Source organism: Hesperophylax consimilis, chromosome 28, assembly GCF_061612785.1.
Source record: "Hesperophylax consimilis isolate HC1 chromosome 28, BYU_Hcon_1.0, whole genome shotgun sequence".
Classification (NCBI taxonomy): domain Eukaryota; kingdom Metazoa; phylum Arthropoda; class Insecta; order Trichoptera; family Limnephilidae; genus Hesperophylax; species Hesperophylax consimilis.
This window is the reverse complement of record NC_142863.1, coordinates 6,820,520-6,835,157: the sequence shown is the minus strand read 5'-3', so window position 1 is coordinate 6,835,157 and position 14,638 is coordinate 6,820,520. Positions and strand designations below refer to the sequence as shown.

Sequence of the window (14,638 nt, the reverse complement as noted above, 5' to 3'; positions counted from 1 at the left end):
AAAATTTTAAATATAATTTTATCTAGTTAATAAATTGGTCTGATCTATTTTTACGAGAATTTCAAAAATACGAAATATGCAGCACATTTTAGATACCTCGGGAGCATTTCGAAATTCCATGAAATTTCACCTTGTCGTTGGGACTTGTAGATAAAAAAAAATTAAAACTTGAAAGGTCAAGAGAAGGGGTCCCCCTTATACGGCGGAAGTATGCAAATATAACAACTATTGGCTGTACAACAAGTTGTTGACGGTTGCAAATAATGCACGACCTGCAAAGAACATTGCAACAATACTCGCACACGTCCCGCTGTCCCAAAATGCGTGCTGCTCCCACCGCTGACGGCGACAGACTGCGCAAAAATGACCAAGTTATAGACGTTATAGTAAAAAGTTACCTTTGTTTGAAAGATAGCCAGGTTCGGTGGCGATGTGTCTTATGCCTGACATCTTCCCTCTCCAGCAGCTAATGGTTTCTTAGTTACGCCATCTCGAATCTGGAAAACAATTCAAATAATCACTACACATTTTGCGTTATGATTTAAATATGTAATAATTGTCATCCTCATTAACCTATCCTCCTTAATGCTTGGACCAATCTCTTCATTGCATTCCCAAAAAGTTAGGATACATATTAGCAGCAGAAATGTCTGATACTATATCGCCCTGCTCAAAGACCACCATTCAGAGTGGAAATATTGCTTGGAATTTCATTAGTCGTTTTTGGCGATCAATCTGAATAGCCAGGTACTTCCCCACCTTCATCTTCGCCATCTCATTCGCCTTCCCACTACCTTCAGATGTCGTGTTCCCATTAGCCTCAGGCGGTTGGAACAAAAAACTTACCGGGACACTTTGAAAACACATTCCTTTTGAAATATTGGGAATTAGTAAAAAAAATGTCACAAATATCATTGCAATTAAGCCCCCGTAGTAATTTTTCAAAGATGGTTTGAAAGGGAGATACGTAAATACGAATGTTGGAGGGAGCGCGCTAATATTAAAAAACAATAATAATTAAGCGAAAATGGTGAAAATATTTAATAAAACAAGAGCTAAAAAAACTCTATACAAATGCTGTGATGCATTTAAAGATACTGTGAATTTTTTCATGCCTATAACATATTAAATAACAGCACAAAACGTGTTTTCAATAATTTTCGGAGCTTACTTAGCGATTTTTTTCTATCGAGGGAATTTCATATAATTAACGTTTCGGCATAACAAATGTATAGACATTATCTTAAAAATAACATATATTTTTTGGAACTTAAAAACTTAAAGAGGTAACGAGAAACTTGTTATAAATCGGTAAAAATTGGGTATGCGAATGCTTAAGTTAGCGGCGACATTTCTTACCATACAATTCTTTAAAAAGGCATTTCTAATGTGTATTATTTATGGGGCGATGCAAAGTAAAAGTTACAGTTTTATATTTGAAAGGTACAAACAATCGGTATTTCTTAAAACTAATAGAAATAATGCTTTTGTTAGCGCACTGCAGTCGAAATGCAGCATTTCCATATCATTAAACTGTGCCACGAAGGTACGCGGAAAACATCGATATATTAAACTACGAGATGCGGCGTACCATATAAATATACAAAAAGAAAACGGCCGACCCACGAGTAATTTAACCCATCGATATACCTGCCGCCAAGATTGGGGGGCTGCACTTTTGCCTGCCCGCATATGGGGCGACTAAAACTTTTCCCATATACTCAGATAGTTCACAATAAAATTATAATCTATATAAAAGCATAAAAAGTATTTAATTTTGGGAAATATGGGGTGCAATACTGCACAGCAATAATCCTTCTCAAGTATGCACAGATGTCACAGATAAAAATTAGTATGCCGATGGGTTAATAATCAGTTTCTCAGTTAAAATATTGTTTAATTAACCCTTTGTACACCAAATTATTTATTACATGGCATACCAGCTACTCTATAGAGTGTAATGTAAAAATATTAGGAAAAATTAGAAAAAAATGTTTTTTAGTAAGGCAGTAAATAAAATGATATAGTTATGTTAAGAAACATATATTTAATATCACATACGATTATTGATAAAAGAAAAATTTGTATATTCTAATTTTTATATTTTTTAACGTGTGGCATTTTAGAAAGCAGTCGCTCAAATGCACACGTGGCTTATTAGGACACGTGTCACAGTACTCACTGGTTTCCCGTCTGCCACCTTTTACTGCCCTTTTCAAGCAGACCACGCAGTCCCGCTTGGGACCTTTTCTTAAAATATGGAGTTTTCCATTGAGCCTTGTATCTGATGGAGTGAGAATATTAATTGCCCAATAAAAATATTCAAATAAAATGAATACGTAGTTATTGTTATGTATGAAAAACAGAGCAAAAACCACAACCCATCGTAAGTGGGTACTGTATACAACTGAATAGAATCATGTGTATACCTGTATTTTTTAAACAATAAAATGCAAACCCATCGTTGATGTCGCCGCTGCGGCATCATCGAGTTGTTAGAATGTTTCCTATGTCGCCGTGGCGGCGACAACGGAGTACAAAGAGTTAAACGATTTTAGATAATCTAACTTTCATAACACTAGATCAAATCGCAATGACTTCAAAAATATTCCAAGTCATAAACCACATTCATACAAAGAAACTACATTTATTTTGCGACGAAACTCCACAACATCGTTCACCCAGATATAAAGCGAATAGAATTGTTTAATTATTACAAATCAATAATAAAAATCTTGCTGAAAGAGATTAATGAAAAACCTCCGTAAAAAACATTAGAAACGAGATAGAAAACTAATAAAACAGAAAAGAATTACTTTAGTTCGCCTCAGCACAGGTCACCCTAGTGATGAGGACTAAGAGATACAATTTACTATACATTTATTAAATATCATATTTTGTATGTACAATGTTTAAATAGTTGCTATCATAAATATATGTATAAATAATTAGAAAAAAATAGTTCCTAGTTCATAAACTGCACTCCTCCATGGAAAAAAAAAACAGAGCAAAAAGTTATCCACAAACCAATATTTCATTTTTGTTTTTATCCTCCTAAAATTGCTAAAACATGTTTTTTTTCACCTGAAACGTGTTTTTTTTAACCTCAGAAACATTTTTTTTTTTGCTTCTGAAACATGTTTTTTTTAACCCCTGAAACATGTTTTTTAACCCCTGAAACAATGTTGTTTTTAACTCCTGAAACATGTTTTTTTTAACCCCTGAAACATGGTTATCTTACCCCTGAAGCATGTTTCTATTAAGCTATAAAATATGTTTTTTTTTTGCTTTTGAAACATGGTTTTTTTAACCCCTGAAACATTTTTCTATTAACCTCTGAAACATGTTTTTTTTTGCTTTTGAAACATGATTTTTTTTAACCCCTGACGCATGTTTTTTTTTCTGAAACATGATTTTTATTTTTATTTTTGGGATATGGCATCACTGATCGTTGCTGTAGTTTAGCGAGTATTTGCTACCGGTAGCAAAGTGTGAATAGACGAATAATAATAATACAATGTTAAAATATATAATTCCATCGGATGATGTTACAGTGATATAATAATATTTTTTCTGTGGTTACATAGTAACTATTTCCAGTAATATTGCTAAGCGTTTCCAATCATTATTTATGACATCATAAATCTGCGATACATTTTAACGGCATTATATCATCCGCGTGACCTTTCTTTGCTGGGGGGGATACAGTCATAAAACTTGCATGACATAATAAACCCACAAAACCTTCAATAGGCACTATTGTGGATTGAATGCGCTTCTCACAGAAAGTAGTAGATATACTCTCAGTATCACCCTGGTGATAGACGACAATTGAGACTCGAAACGTAGATAGAAATGGCTTTTTTTAAACTGAATCCGCACAAGAGTTCCAACCGCTCGCAGCAGTCTGGAGATTATGGCATCACCAAGCAGTAGTGGGGAGGGGAAAGAGAAGGGTAGAGGAAGGTGGGAAAGTACCAGGCTATTCAGATCTCGTCACCAAACACGGCCAAAGTTTTTTTTTCCTTTTTTCCTCATCTTCTAATTTGTTGGTTCCCACAAAATATAAAACAAATTAAGCAAAAAGTATTTAGGTTTGTTTTCTGTAGGTTGCGTTGGGGTTACTTCATAAATTTAATAATTTCCTCATCTTCATGTTTAGTTAGCCATAATTTGATGTCTTTTTTAAACTTTTCTATATCCATGATGTTTTTAATTTCAATAGGAAGGGCATTATATAATTTTATAGCATGGAAATAGTGGTTTTTCTGGCCGAAAGATGTATTTAATTTTGTAATGTTTAGTAGATTTGAGGATTTCGTCCTTGTAGTAAAGTAGGTGTATTGTTCAGCAAGGTACTCATATTTTTCTTTAAAATTGAGTAGTGCATTTTTTTAGTACAGTTTTATAATGCTTTCAAGCAACGTATCAATTCCGAATGGTGGTCTTACACCAGGGCGATACTGAGAGTATCTTCCACTCTGAAACGTACGGCAAATAAACTCTATATTATATACTTTTAAATGAATAATTTGTGAAATAATACAAATTTATTAAATAAAATTTACTTGCGCACGCCGGGATTAGAGCCCGCGACCTTGCTAGTCGAGATTTTTTTCCCCTCGACCACGGAAGCCGTCAAACTTTTGATGACCAAATCTGAATAGCAATCTTCTCGGCTCCTTCCCGTCCCCATTGGCTCAAAATATGCGCCAATTAAGTCTGATTCTGAATTTCTACCGATCTATAACACATTTATGCTGAAAACTTTAACTTGATGGTTTTAAGTTCTTAAAAAACATGTAATAATAATATCTATAACTTATATCATTGATGTCGCTATTCCAAATTCCTGTAATATTCAAAAATCTGTTAAATAAGAAAATACACAGATTTAGGAAATTAAATAAAAAGAATTTGGCATCACTATAAAAATATTACCATTCGTTATTTCGGCTACTAACTGGCATTATAGCTAGCTCTCTCATTAAAAATTTAGGCGTATTAGATCTATCAAAAAATGTATATATAAAGATGCAAAAGTCGGTCATTTTGAATACATGTAGGATAACGAAAGATTTTTTAAATATTTATGTTGAAGGATCAGTAGGATTTATAGGCCCTGTTAGGAGTTATACCGAGCCCATAGACATATGAATATTAGTATGTCTGTGACCGAGCCGAACCCTCTGATATGAAAATATCTGGAGTCAGTGAATTATTTTCCCATTTGATCTCTGGTGAGTTGACGTGTTGTTCTTGTATTGTTTTGTATTTATTTTGCTTATATAATGCACTTACATAATGTTGATTGACTAGATAATCATTTGTGGAAAAGTGTGTGGAAGGGTTTAGTTTTTTCTATGGGGAAGATTTAACCCGGACAACAAAATCGGAAGCATAAAAAAAAAAGTATAAAATAAAGTCGCTATCCGCATGTCTCTGTTTGTGCGCTTAGTTCTTCTAAACCTCACAACAGATTTTGATAAGGTTTTCACTATCATTTAGAGAATCTCTTCCGGAAGGTTTACATATATATAATACATGCATAATTATATTTACAGAAAGTAGAGAAAAGTCGATATTTTATAATGAAGTCGTAAAAATATATTTTAGGGCGCTTCCATTGTTAACGCTGGCTAAACCTTGTGAGGTACATCAAAATAATGTACTACGGAATTGTATATCTTAAAAAGGCCTACAGAAAAGTGCATTTTGGTATATGTCTATCTCCCGAGGATAATCCCCATCAATGTCGGGTACATGTCAGCTAGTATACAAACATTTGAGCTTTTAGTAATGCGTTCATCAGAAATAATCAAAATAAACCCCACGGAAAGATCGATTTTCTGGGACTGCCAGGGCAAAGACGACCGTAGGTCCTTCCATTACGCCGGGTCGCGAGCTGAATATTGTTTTTCACGACTTCACCACTTACGTCTTTAAGATTCCCACGTTATTTTAGAGATTTGATAAGGCAAATTCAGCTGCATGTCTGTCAAATACATAAGGGCCGCGCGTCGTATATTCTGTGAAAGGCTGCTTCACTTACGTCGTTAGGATTCTGGCTTCATTTTGTCTTAATTATTATCGTTTATTAATATTAGCGCGCTCCCAATTTCCACCGATTTATAATAAGTTTCTCGTTTAATCTTAAAATTTTTATGTTGCCAAAACGTTAATTATAAGAAATTCCCTCGATAGAAAAAAATCGCAAAGCAAGCTCCGAAAATTATTAAAAACACGTATTGTTCTGTTATTTAATATGTTATAGCCATGAAAAAATTCACAATGTATCTTTAAATGCAACTAAAGCATTTGTGTTGAGATTTTGGCTATTTCAAACGAGTCGTGTTTTATTCAATATTTTCACCATTTTCACTTAATTATTATCGTTTTTTTTTATATTAGCGCTCTTCCTCTAACATTCTTACTTAAATATCTCGCTTTCAAACCATCTTTGAACTACTTACTACAACGCCTTAAGGATATTTGTGAAAACAAAACTCTACAACTTGTTGATTTATAAAGTAAGTATCAACATAATACATATTCACTTTAAAATTGTTAAAATATGTTATGACATGACAAATGCGAATAACGTCACATGACGAAAACTAATTAATCTTCTAACAAGTGGTGCAAACAAACTAAAACAAACCAGAGTTGATAATAAAAAATCTAAACATACAGGAATCCACAATGATTCTTTACAAGGTTTTTTTTATGTTTCCGATATCATGCACGCCATTGTAGGCTATTTCAAGGTTATGTTATGTCTATCAAACCACGTTGTAAATTAAATATTCAAATAATGTAAACAAAACAAAATATATGGAAATAGGCTACAAAACGCATAACACAGAATTAATATTGACAATTAATGATGAAAATATTGAAAAAGTAAATAAAATTAAGTATCTGGGTGTAATACTCGATTCAAAACTCACTTTCACAGCAAATTTTGAATATGTGCTAAAGAAGGCATGAAAAAGTTCAATTTTCTTAGAAGAAGGCGATGCCATACGTGGTAATGCAAAATCATGTTTTTTTGGTTTGAAAATTTTATCACTAATCACTTTAGATGCTTTAATTAAATACTGCGAGTAGAACACATCTTGGCCTACTAGATAATCCAATATTTTTTAGATAAGTCTTTTAATAAGCCTAGAAAAAAATATGTATCAGGGCTATACAAACTGCTTTAAAGTTCAAAATCTCCTACTTACGAACGCATTTTCGGTTACGGTTTTGTTGTATAATGTGGCAAATTAAGTTCTTTATAAAATGATCGTAAAACAATTAAATATTTGTGCCTGAACGTCCGCAAAATAAAATAAAAGAAACTTTTTGGCCATGTTTTTTACTTGTATTTATCAAAAAAGACGGATGGTGTTGAACTGGAATTTAAACCTTATCGCCATCTAAATAAGGGGTGTTATTGTTAGCGGCTTGATTCAAAATGTCACACGACGTATGGCATCGCCTTAAGAAATAAACTGAATGGAAACATTACAGAGCTCATTTATAAAACTATAGTTGCTCCACATTTAGATTGTTGCTCTACTATGTTATATTTGGCCAATGAAGGAAATTTGAACAAATTAGATGCTATACAGAATAGAGCTATGAGATGTATACTGGGAAAAGGCAAATACGCAAGCATTAATCAAATGAGAGAGCAGCTAAATTGGATTCCAATAAAAAAAGATACTGTAAAAAATTAAGAAAATACACAGATTTAGGAAATGAAATAAAAATAATTTGGCATTCTCGGACTATAAAAGTATTACCATTCGTTATTTCGGCTACTGGCATTACACCTAGGTCTCTCATTCAAAATTTAGGCGTATTCGATCTATCAAAAAATTTATATACATATAAAGATGCAAAAGTCGATCATTTTGAATACATGTAGGATAACGAAAGATTTTTTTAATATTTATTTTGAGGGATCAGTAGGATTTATAGGCCCTGTTAGGAGTTCTACCGAGCCGAACCCTCTGATATGAAAATATCTGGAGTCGGTGAATTATTTTCCCATTTGATCTCTGGTGAGTTGACGTGTTGTTCTTGTATTGTTTTGTATTTATTTTGCTTATATAATGCACTTGCATAATGTTTATTGACTAGATGATCATTTGTGGAAAAGTGTGTGGAAGGGTTTAGTTTTTCCTATGGGGAAGATTTAACCCGGACATAAAATCGGAAGTTTAATGTGTTAATTTTTGTGCATAAAGTCATAAACAACCAAATGCAAAAATATTTTAAGTATGACTTTGTTTTTAATAGAGATGTTCATAATTACGAAACCAGAAATGTAAATAGAATTAGATTGCCACATATGAAGAAATCAAAATCACAGAACTGCCTAATGTACAAAGGACTAAAGATGTATGATGAAATGCCTGAAAGTCTGAAGAATGAAGGAAGATGAATGCATTTAAAAAGATGTGTTGTTTTTTGTAAAAATATTTAAAGTTTCAAAATGAAATATTATCTTGTTTATATTCAAATTATATATAAACTAACTCAATAAATAATAATAATAATATTGTCTGTGGTGTAGTCAACGATCGCCCGCTGCATTCATTCCCCGGCGGGATTGATGCGATCCACAGGGATCACTGACCAAGATGTTCCCCTCCAACCCCCCACCATACGAAATAAGAAGAAGACTGATAAATCTAAAACAACGCAAACTTTTTAGGGTGAATTGCTCAATTAAAAAAATCTCAATGAAACAGAACAAGACACAGAAAATAAAAAGGAAACCGTCTCAACTGGGAATCGAACCCAAGATATCTGTCTTACCGCACGGAGAAAACTTAAATCTGTAATTTTTTTAATATTATTATTAAAAAGGGGACTTCAGGCCTTTGACGAATGAATTGACAGATTTCCTAACTATTATTAAAACGTGTTTTTTTAATGTGTTATGAAGATGTCGGAACACGTGTTCTTAAAAATACTAATTTCGTCGCATTTCGTCTTTATATTTATCAGGAAAAACGCATCTGCATGAACACGTGTTCCGATTTATTGTAAATGGACTAATATTTTACTAGGAAATGGCTTGTCAACACGTTTTTAACAGGATTTTAATAAATCAACCATACTCATTTTTCTCAAGCCAGCTCGGTCATTGGGACCTGATAACAATACGTCATTTTTGGCGATCTAATATACAAATTCAGAATTAAAGGTAAAAGTAACGTTCGTTATAATCTACGCGTTCAAAGATGGCGCTAATTTAATTTTTTCACTCAATTGCACTTTTTTTTCAACTTATACTTTCAAATATTAAGACGAATTATTTGTTATTTTTTGTTTGTTTGACCCTCCACACAGCATCCCAAAAGATGACATCATCAAAAGATGACAAATTATTTCCGTCAAGGCATCGAGTGTGGTAACCGTAAAAAAACATCGCTCAGCTGAACGAGCACCAATAAGAATCGAAGTGTTGCTTGAAGTGGCATTAACCGTGTTTGTTGACTAGAACTGAATAGCTGGGTACCTCCAAACCCTTCTCATCTCCTTTACAACATGTTTATTTTTGCAAATATCGACACGTTGCACTGTAACTACTTCCATAGTACCTATTTTGTACTCTTGGTATTATACAGTAGGGTGTATCGATTTTTAACTTTTTTTTTATTTTCAAATTCCAAGTTGAAAAAAAGTTGCTACTAGGTACCACAACTTACCACAAAAAGTTTTGGATTTTTAAAAAAATGTTTAGGTCTCCCGCACAAGGCCTAAAGTTTTAACTTTTTTAAAAAAATATCAATTTATTTTAAATTTAAAAAAATAAAATCGTAACTTTTGTGTTTATTCCAAGTTAAAAAACAGTAATATTAGGGCATAAAAATAAGTAAAAAACGATTTTTTTATAAAAAAAATGGATTTTAGGTCTCCCGCACAAGCCCTAAAGTTTGTTAATTTTGATGAAATTTCGTAATTTTGTGTACATATAAAAACCATGTTTTTTTTAAAGTTTAAACTACCTATTTATTTTTATTCCCTAATATTACTGTTTTTTAACTTGGAATAAACACAAAAGTTACGATTTTATTTTTTTAAATTTAAAAAAAAATTGAAATTTTTTCGAAAAAAATTAAAACTTTGGGCCTTGTGCGGGAGACCTAAACATTTTTTTAAAAATCCAAATTTTTTTGTGGTAAGTTGTGGTACCTAGTAGCAACTTTTTTTCAACTTGGAATTTGAAAACAAAAAAAAAGTTAAAAATCGATACACCCTATTATACAGGGTGTATCGGCACTAACCCGACAAACTTTAACCAGCTATTCCTCAGCACATTTGGAGTAAAAAATGTTATGGACACTTTGCTGTCCTATAGCATTTTTTTTTCAATTAAAAACAAAAAAATTAAAAATTTCCACACTACATCACTGTCATTGGCATTGCTTTTCGTGTTCAACAGCTGTAATAAGCAAGTATGTCGAAAAGCGTCTTCGCTCTCTCGCACACACTAAATAATAATAGTTAAAAATGAGACGAATGGTGCCGTGCCATTTCGTTGTGATTGTAAAAGCGCGCCAGTATAGGTACACACGTGCATTATTCAACGGAATTCGAATAAAATATTGCCAGATGGGTTTTCAAACTTTGACAAAGGATAAAACAGTGGTGACATGTGGTGAAAATATGAATAGTAAATTTTTTATTAAAAAAAACGTTACCGGACAGTAAAGTGCACATAAGATTTTTTACTCCAAATATGCTAAGGAATAGCTGGTTAAAGTTTGTCGGGTACGTGCCGATACACCCTGTATATATATATTTTGCTTCACTTACGACGTTAAGATTCTGGCTTTATTTTAACGTGTTGTATTGTTTTAATTACTATCGTTTATTAATTTAAGTAGGAGACAAATGTCTTGGCTGCGAAATATACGAGAGTGGACCGGCATTAGAAGTGTGGAGGAGCTATTCCGGGCAGCACAAGACAAAGAGACATTTTCTAGAGTGATCGCGAACGTCGGGGGGACCTGACGGCACATACAGAAGAAGAAGAATTAATTTAAGTTCCAAAAAAAAATGTATTTTTGAAGAAAATATCTATACATTTGTTATGCCGAAACGTTAATTATATAAAATTCCCTCGATAGAAAATAATCACAAAATAAGCTCGGAAAATTATTAAAAACACGTATTGTTCTGTTATTTAATAGGAAGCTACAAGCCAAAAATGTGTATATTCTTGGTATACATTATATCGTAGGTAATAGGAATTAAAATCGCTTGACAAACAGAGTCTAGAAACGTTCGGTTTCAAGCAAAAAACTGGTTTTTATTTATTTTGTAAATAATTTAATAAGAAAGCAAAAAGTTAATCAAGTGAAACTGTCACAAATAATCTTAGCTATAATACTGTATTTTTTTAAGTTGTGTTTCCTTTACGCGTTCATACATTTCTATTGAAAAAATATTTTTTTTAGTAGTTTGCATTTATATTTTTATATTCATTTGTACTCAAGCGAAGCGATAGGAAAACCTTCAATTTATCTAAAGCATATTTTTTGTATTCATAATGTACACCAATTCGTTATGAAGATTAATGAAAATAGTGCGCTTAGCCTTAGTATGTTACTGCTATGAAACATTTTACAGTATATCTTTAAATGCAACTTGTGATGTTTTGAACATCCACATAAATAAACGATAAATAATAAACGAACGTGCTCTAAAATTTTTTTGTTTGGGCTAACAGATGGGATTTGTTGACAGACGGGCTAGAAGTGCCATGTTCCCACGGGAAAGGAGCAGAGATCGATGAAACAGTCGAGTCTTGAACTTAGATACGTTCACAGCTCCGAGAAATAAATACAAATCAAAAGTGTTGTGTGAAATTAGAGTTAATTAGTGAATTCAGATGGTGTAAGAAAGCTTTGTTGGTTTTTGAATTAAAGTGAAAGATTATTGAACCAGTGTTTGTGTGAAGTGAAAGTGGTTCGACTCAGTGAGAAAATAATAATAATAATGATTTCGTTAAAACAGAGTGAACGTATATGAAGGCAGCAAGTTTTAATCGGTCTAGGGAGAAATTGATTTGGCGAGATCTATCCACGGAGACCGAAAACCAGAGGATCAAACAAATTATAAACTCGGGTTCGAATCCCAACAGAGATTAGGGAGGTACAATTGTATTTACAGAATTATTTAATTACCCTTTTATAGGCGTAGGGAGGAGGTCGAAAATTAAAGTGATTTAGCTATATAGTGTAACCAGGTAAGCTTCACGCTGAGAATGAGAGATGACTAACTGGGTGAGTTTTTTTATATTATTTATTAAATTTCAGAGGACCCTTTTAAAAGACGGATACAACCGAGGTACAGGAACTAAGTTTACGACACCTGCCGCCCAAATAATGTTATCATTAAAAGGGATGTGCTAGGCGAAATGTCAATCAGCCGTGAGCGAGAGACGAGCCAATGGCCTTTTCATATATAGGCCGAGAGGCGCGGTGTACAGTCGGTCAAAGGGGAAGTTTTGCTGGCGTATGCCCTCCCGAATTGAAAGCGATCGGATGCAACCAGACGGAACAAAATGAAAACTTTTCTTCCGTTATTTGACTTTCTAATTTAATACTTTTCATCTATTGTTTGACTTTCTAAGTTACGAATTGGGATGCACAAAAACAAATCTAAAGTCGAAAGAGGGAGATGGTAATCTCCGAAATAAAACTACCAACCGAACAACTTCTCTCAACAGGTACCTTTCGAGAGGTAGGCAGCCTCTTTAAATTAAATGCAAAAATCAAACCAATTATCCGTTTATACCTACCTGAGAGGATAGGTATTCAGTAGGAGTTACCCATACCTAATACACGAGGATGCTAGTAACCTCATAAAATACTTACTAGAACCGAATATTAAAATACAGACAGTCCTCATCCTAAATTTGGCATTTCGAGTAGACCTTACATATATCTCACATGATAATTGGCTGAATGGGTAGGCACACAACCTATCGTTAAAAAGCAGGCTAAATGTCGACAAGATCGTCGTGTGTTATCTATGTATTGACCTAGAAAGGGATGTAAATCCCCGACGGCGTGGGAGTTACAACGTTTTCTAGAGGTGGCACGTAACTTAGGACCTTGCGTGTCACATTTTCGCGACTAGATTCGTGACAAGGGATGTCATGGTTTTCCCCTTCTACACTCAGTAAAGTAGATTTTCCTGGAGGTGTATGAGATTGGGGCAATTCTGAAATTGGTGATGAGACCTGGTTTTCTTTATTCTGGCGTGACGGTTGCCGATTTGGAACAAGGGGAGACCCGGCCGGTTGTGATATCCAGACACGCAGATATCGATCGCCTTGCTCAAATTATCATCCATCAGTTTTGTTTGGTAAGAGGAGGAGTCAATCTTAGCTTGAAAAAAATTCATTTCCTTTCCTCTCCTTCCCCTCCTAAAATATATACATGGATGGCGCCGACAACTAACACCATAAATTTATCGTATGTATATCACATATATAAAATCTAACACTTTATTATATTCACATTACCCTACGATAGGTAGAATCGAGTAGCTAGTGGGGGGGGGAGCAGGCGACTTAGAAGATAAGGTTTATAAAATGGTTTTAAAACACAGCGGTAATGGATTCAACTCACTCTATCTCAAAAGAACCAAGGGATACCACACATACATAGATAACTAGGTTTCTAAACCGAGAAACAAAAAACCAACACAACGTTCGGTGAAGCCTTTTTATACTGAACCGTCACGTGAAATGAGTACGTTCAAGGTCGTACGTCACGTAGACAAACTAGGATGTACACTCTTGAAGGGGTGTGTAATAAAGAAAAGACGGCAGGGAGGACCTTCCCTCCCCGGATATATATATAACCAAAGCCTTATGGAAAAGTTACCTACGGGACTTAAGGAAAATTTATCGTAGAAAGAAGAGAAGGAAAAGTTTGAAGTAGAAAGGGCGGATCATTACAAACTAAAGCATTTGTCGTGAGATTTTTGCTCTATTTCAAACGAGACGTGTTTTATTAAATATTTTCGTCATTTTCGCTTAATTAATTACTATCGTTTTTTTTAATATTAGCGCGCTCCCTTCAACATTCGAATTTACATATCTCCCTTTCACACCATCTTTGAACGCTTACTACGGGGCCTTAAGGATATTTGTGAAAACAAAACTCTACAGCTTCTTGATTTATAAAGTAAGTATCAACATAATACATTTTCACTTTAACATTGTTAAAATATGTTATGACAAATGCAACTGCACTGCACTGTAACTACTTCCATAGTACCTATTTTGTACTCTTGGTATTATACAGGGTGTATCGGCACTAACCCGACAAACTTTAACCAGCTATTCCTCAGCACATTTGGAGTAAAAAATGTTATGGACACTTTGCTGTCCTATAGCATTTTTTTTTCAATTAAAAACAAAAAAATTTAAAATTTCCACACTACATCACTGTCATTGGCATTGCTTTTCGTGTTCAACAGCTGTAATAAGCAAGTATGTCGAAAAGCGTCTTCGCTCTCTCGCACACACTAAATAATAATAGTTAAAAATGAGACGAATGGTGCCGTGCCATTTCGTTGTGATTGTAAAAGTGCGCCAATATAGGTACACACGTGC

General features: G+C 33.8%; 1 protein-coding gene across 1 annotated transcript in view; it reads right to left on the bottom strand.

Annotated features, from left to right (window-relative positions):
• LOC149410098 (oxysterol-binding protein-related protein 6-like) overlaps positions 1-14,638 on the bottom strand; it is a 134,216-nt gene that overhangs the window by 75,768 nt on the left and 43,810 nt on the right. The window contains exon 2 of the mRNA XM_089648594.1: positions 399-497. Coding sequence (XP_089504720.1) covers positions 399-450 — 52 coding nt within the window. The 5' untranslated portion in view covers positions 451-497. The remainder of the gene's footprint in view (positions 1-398; positions 498-14,638) is intronic.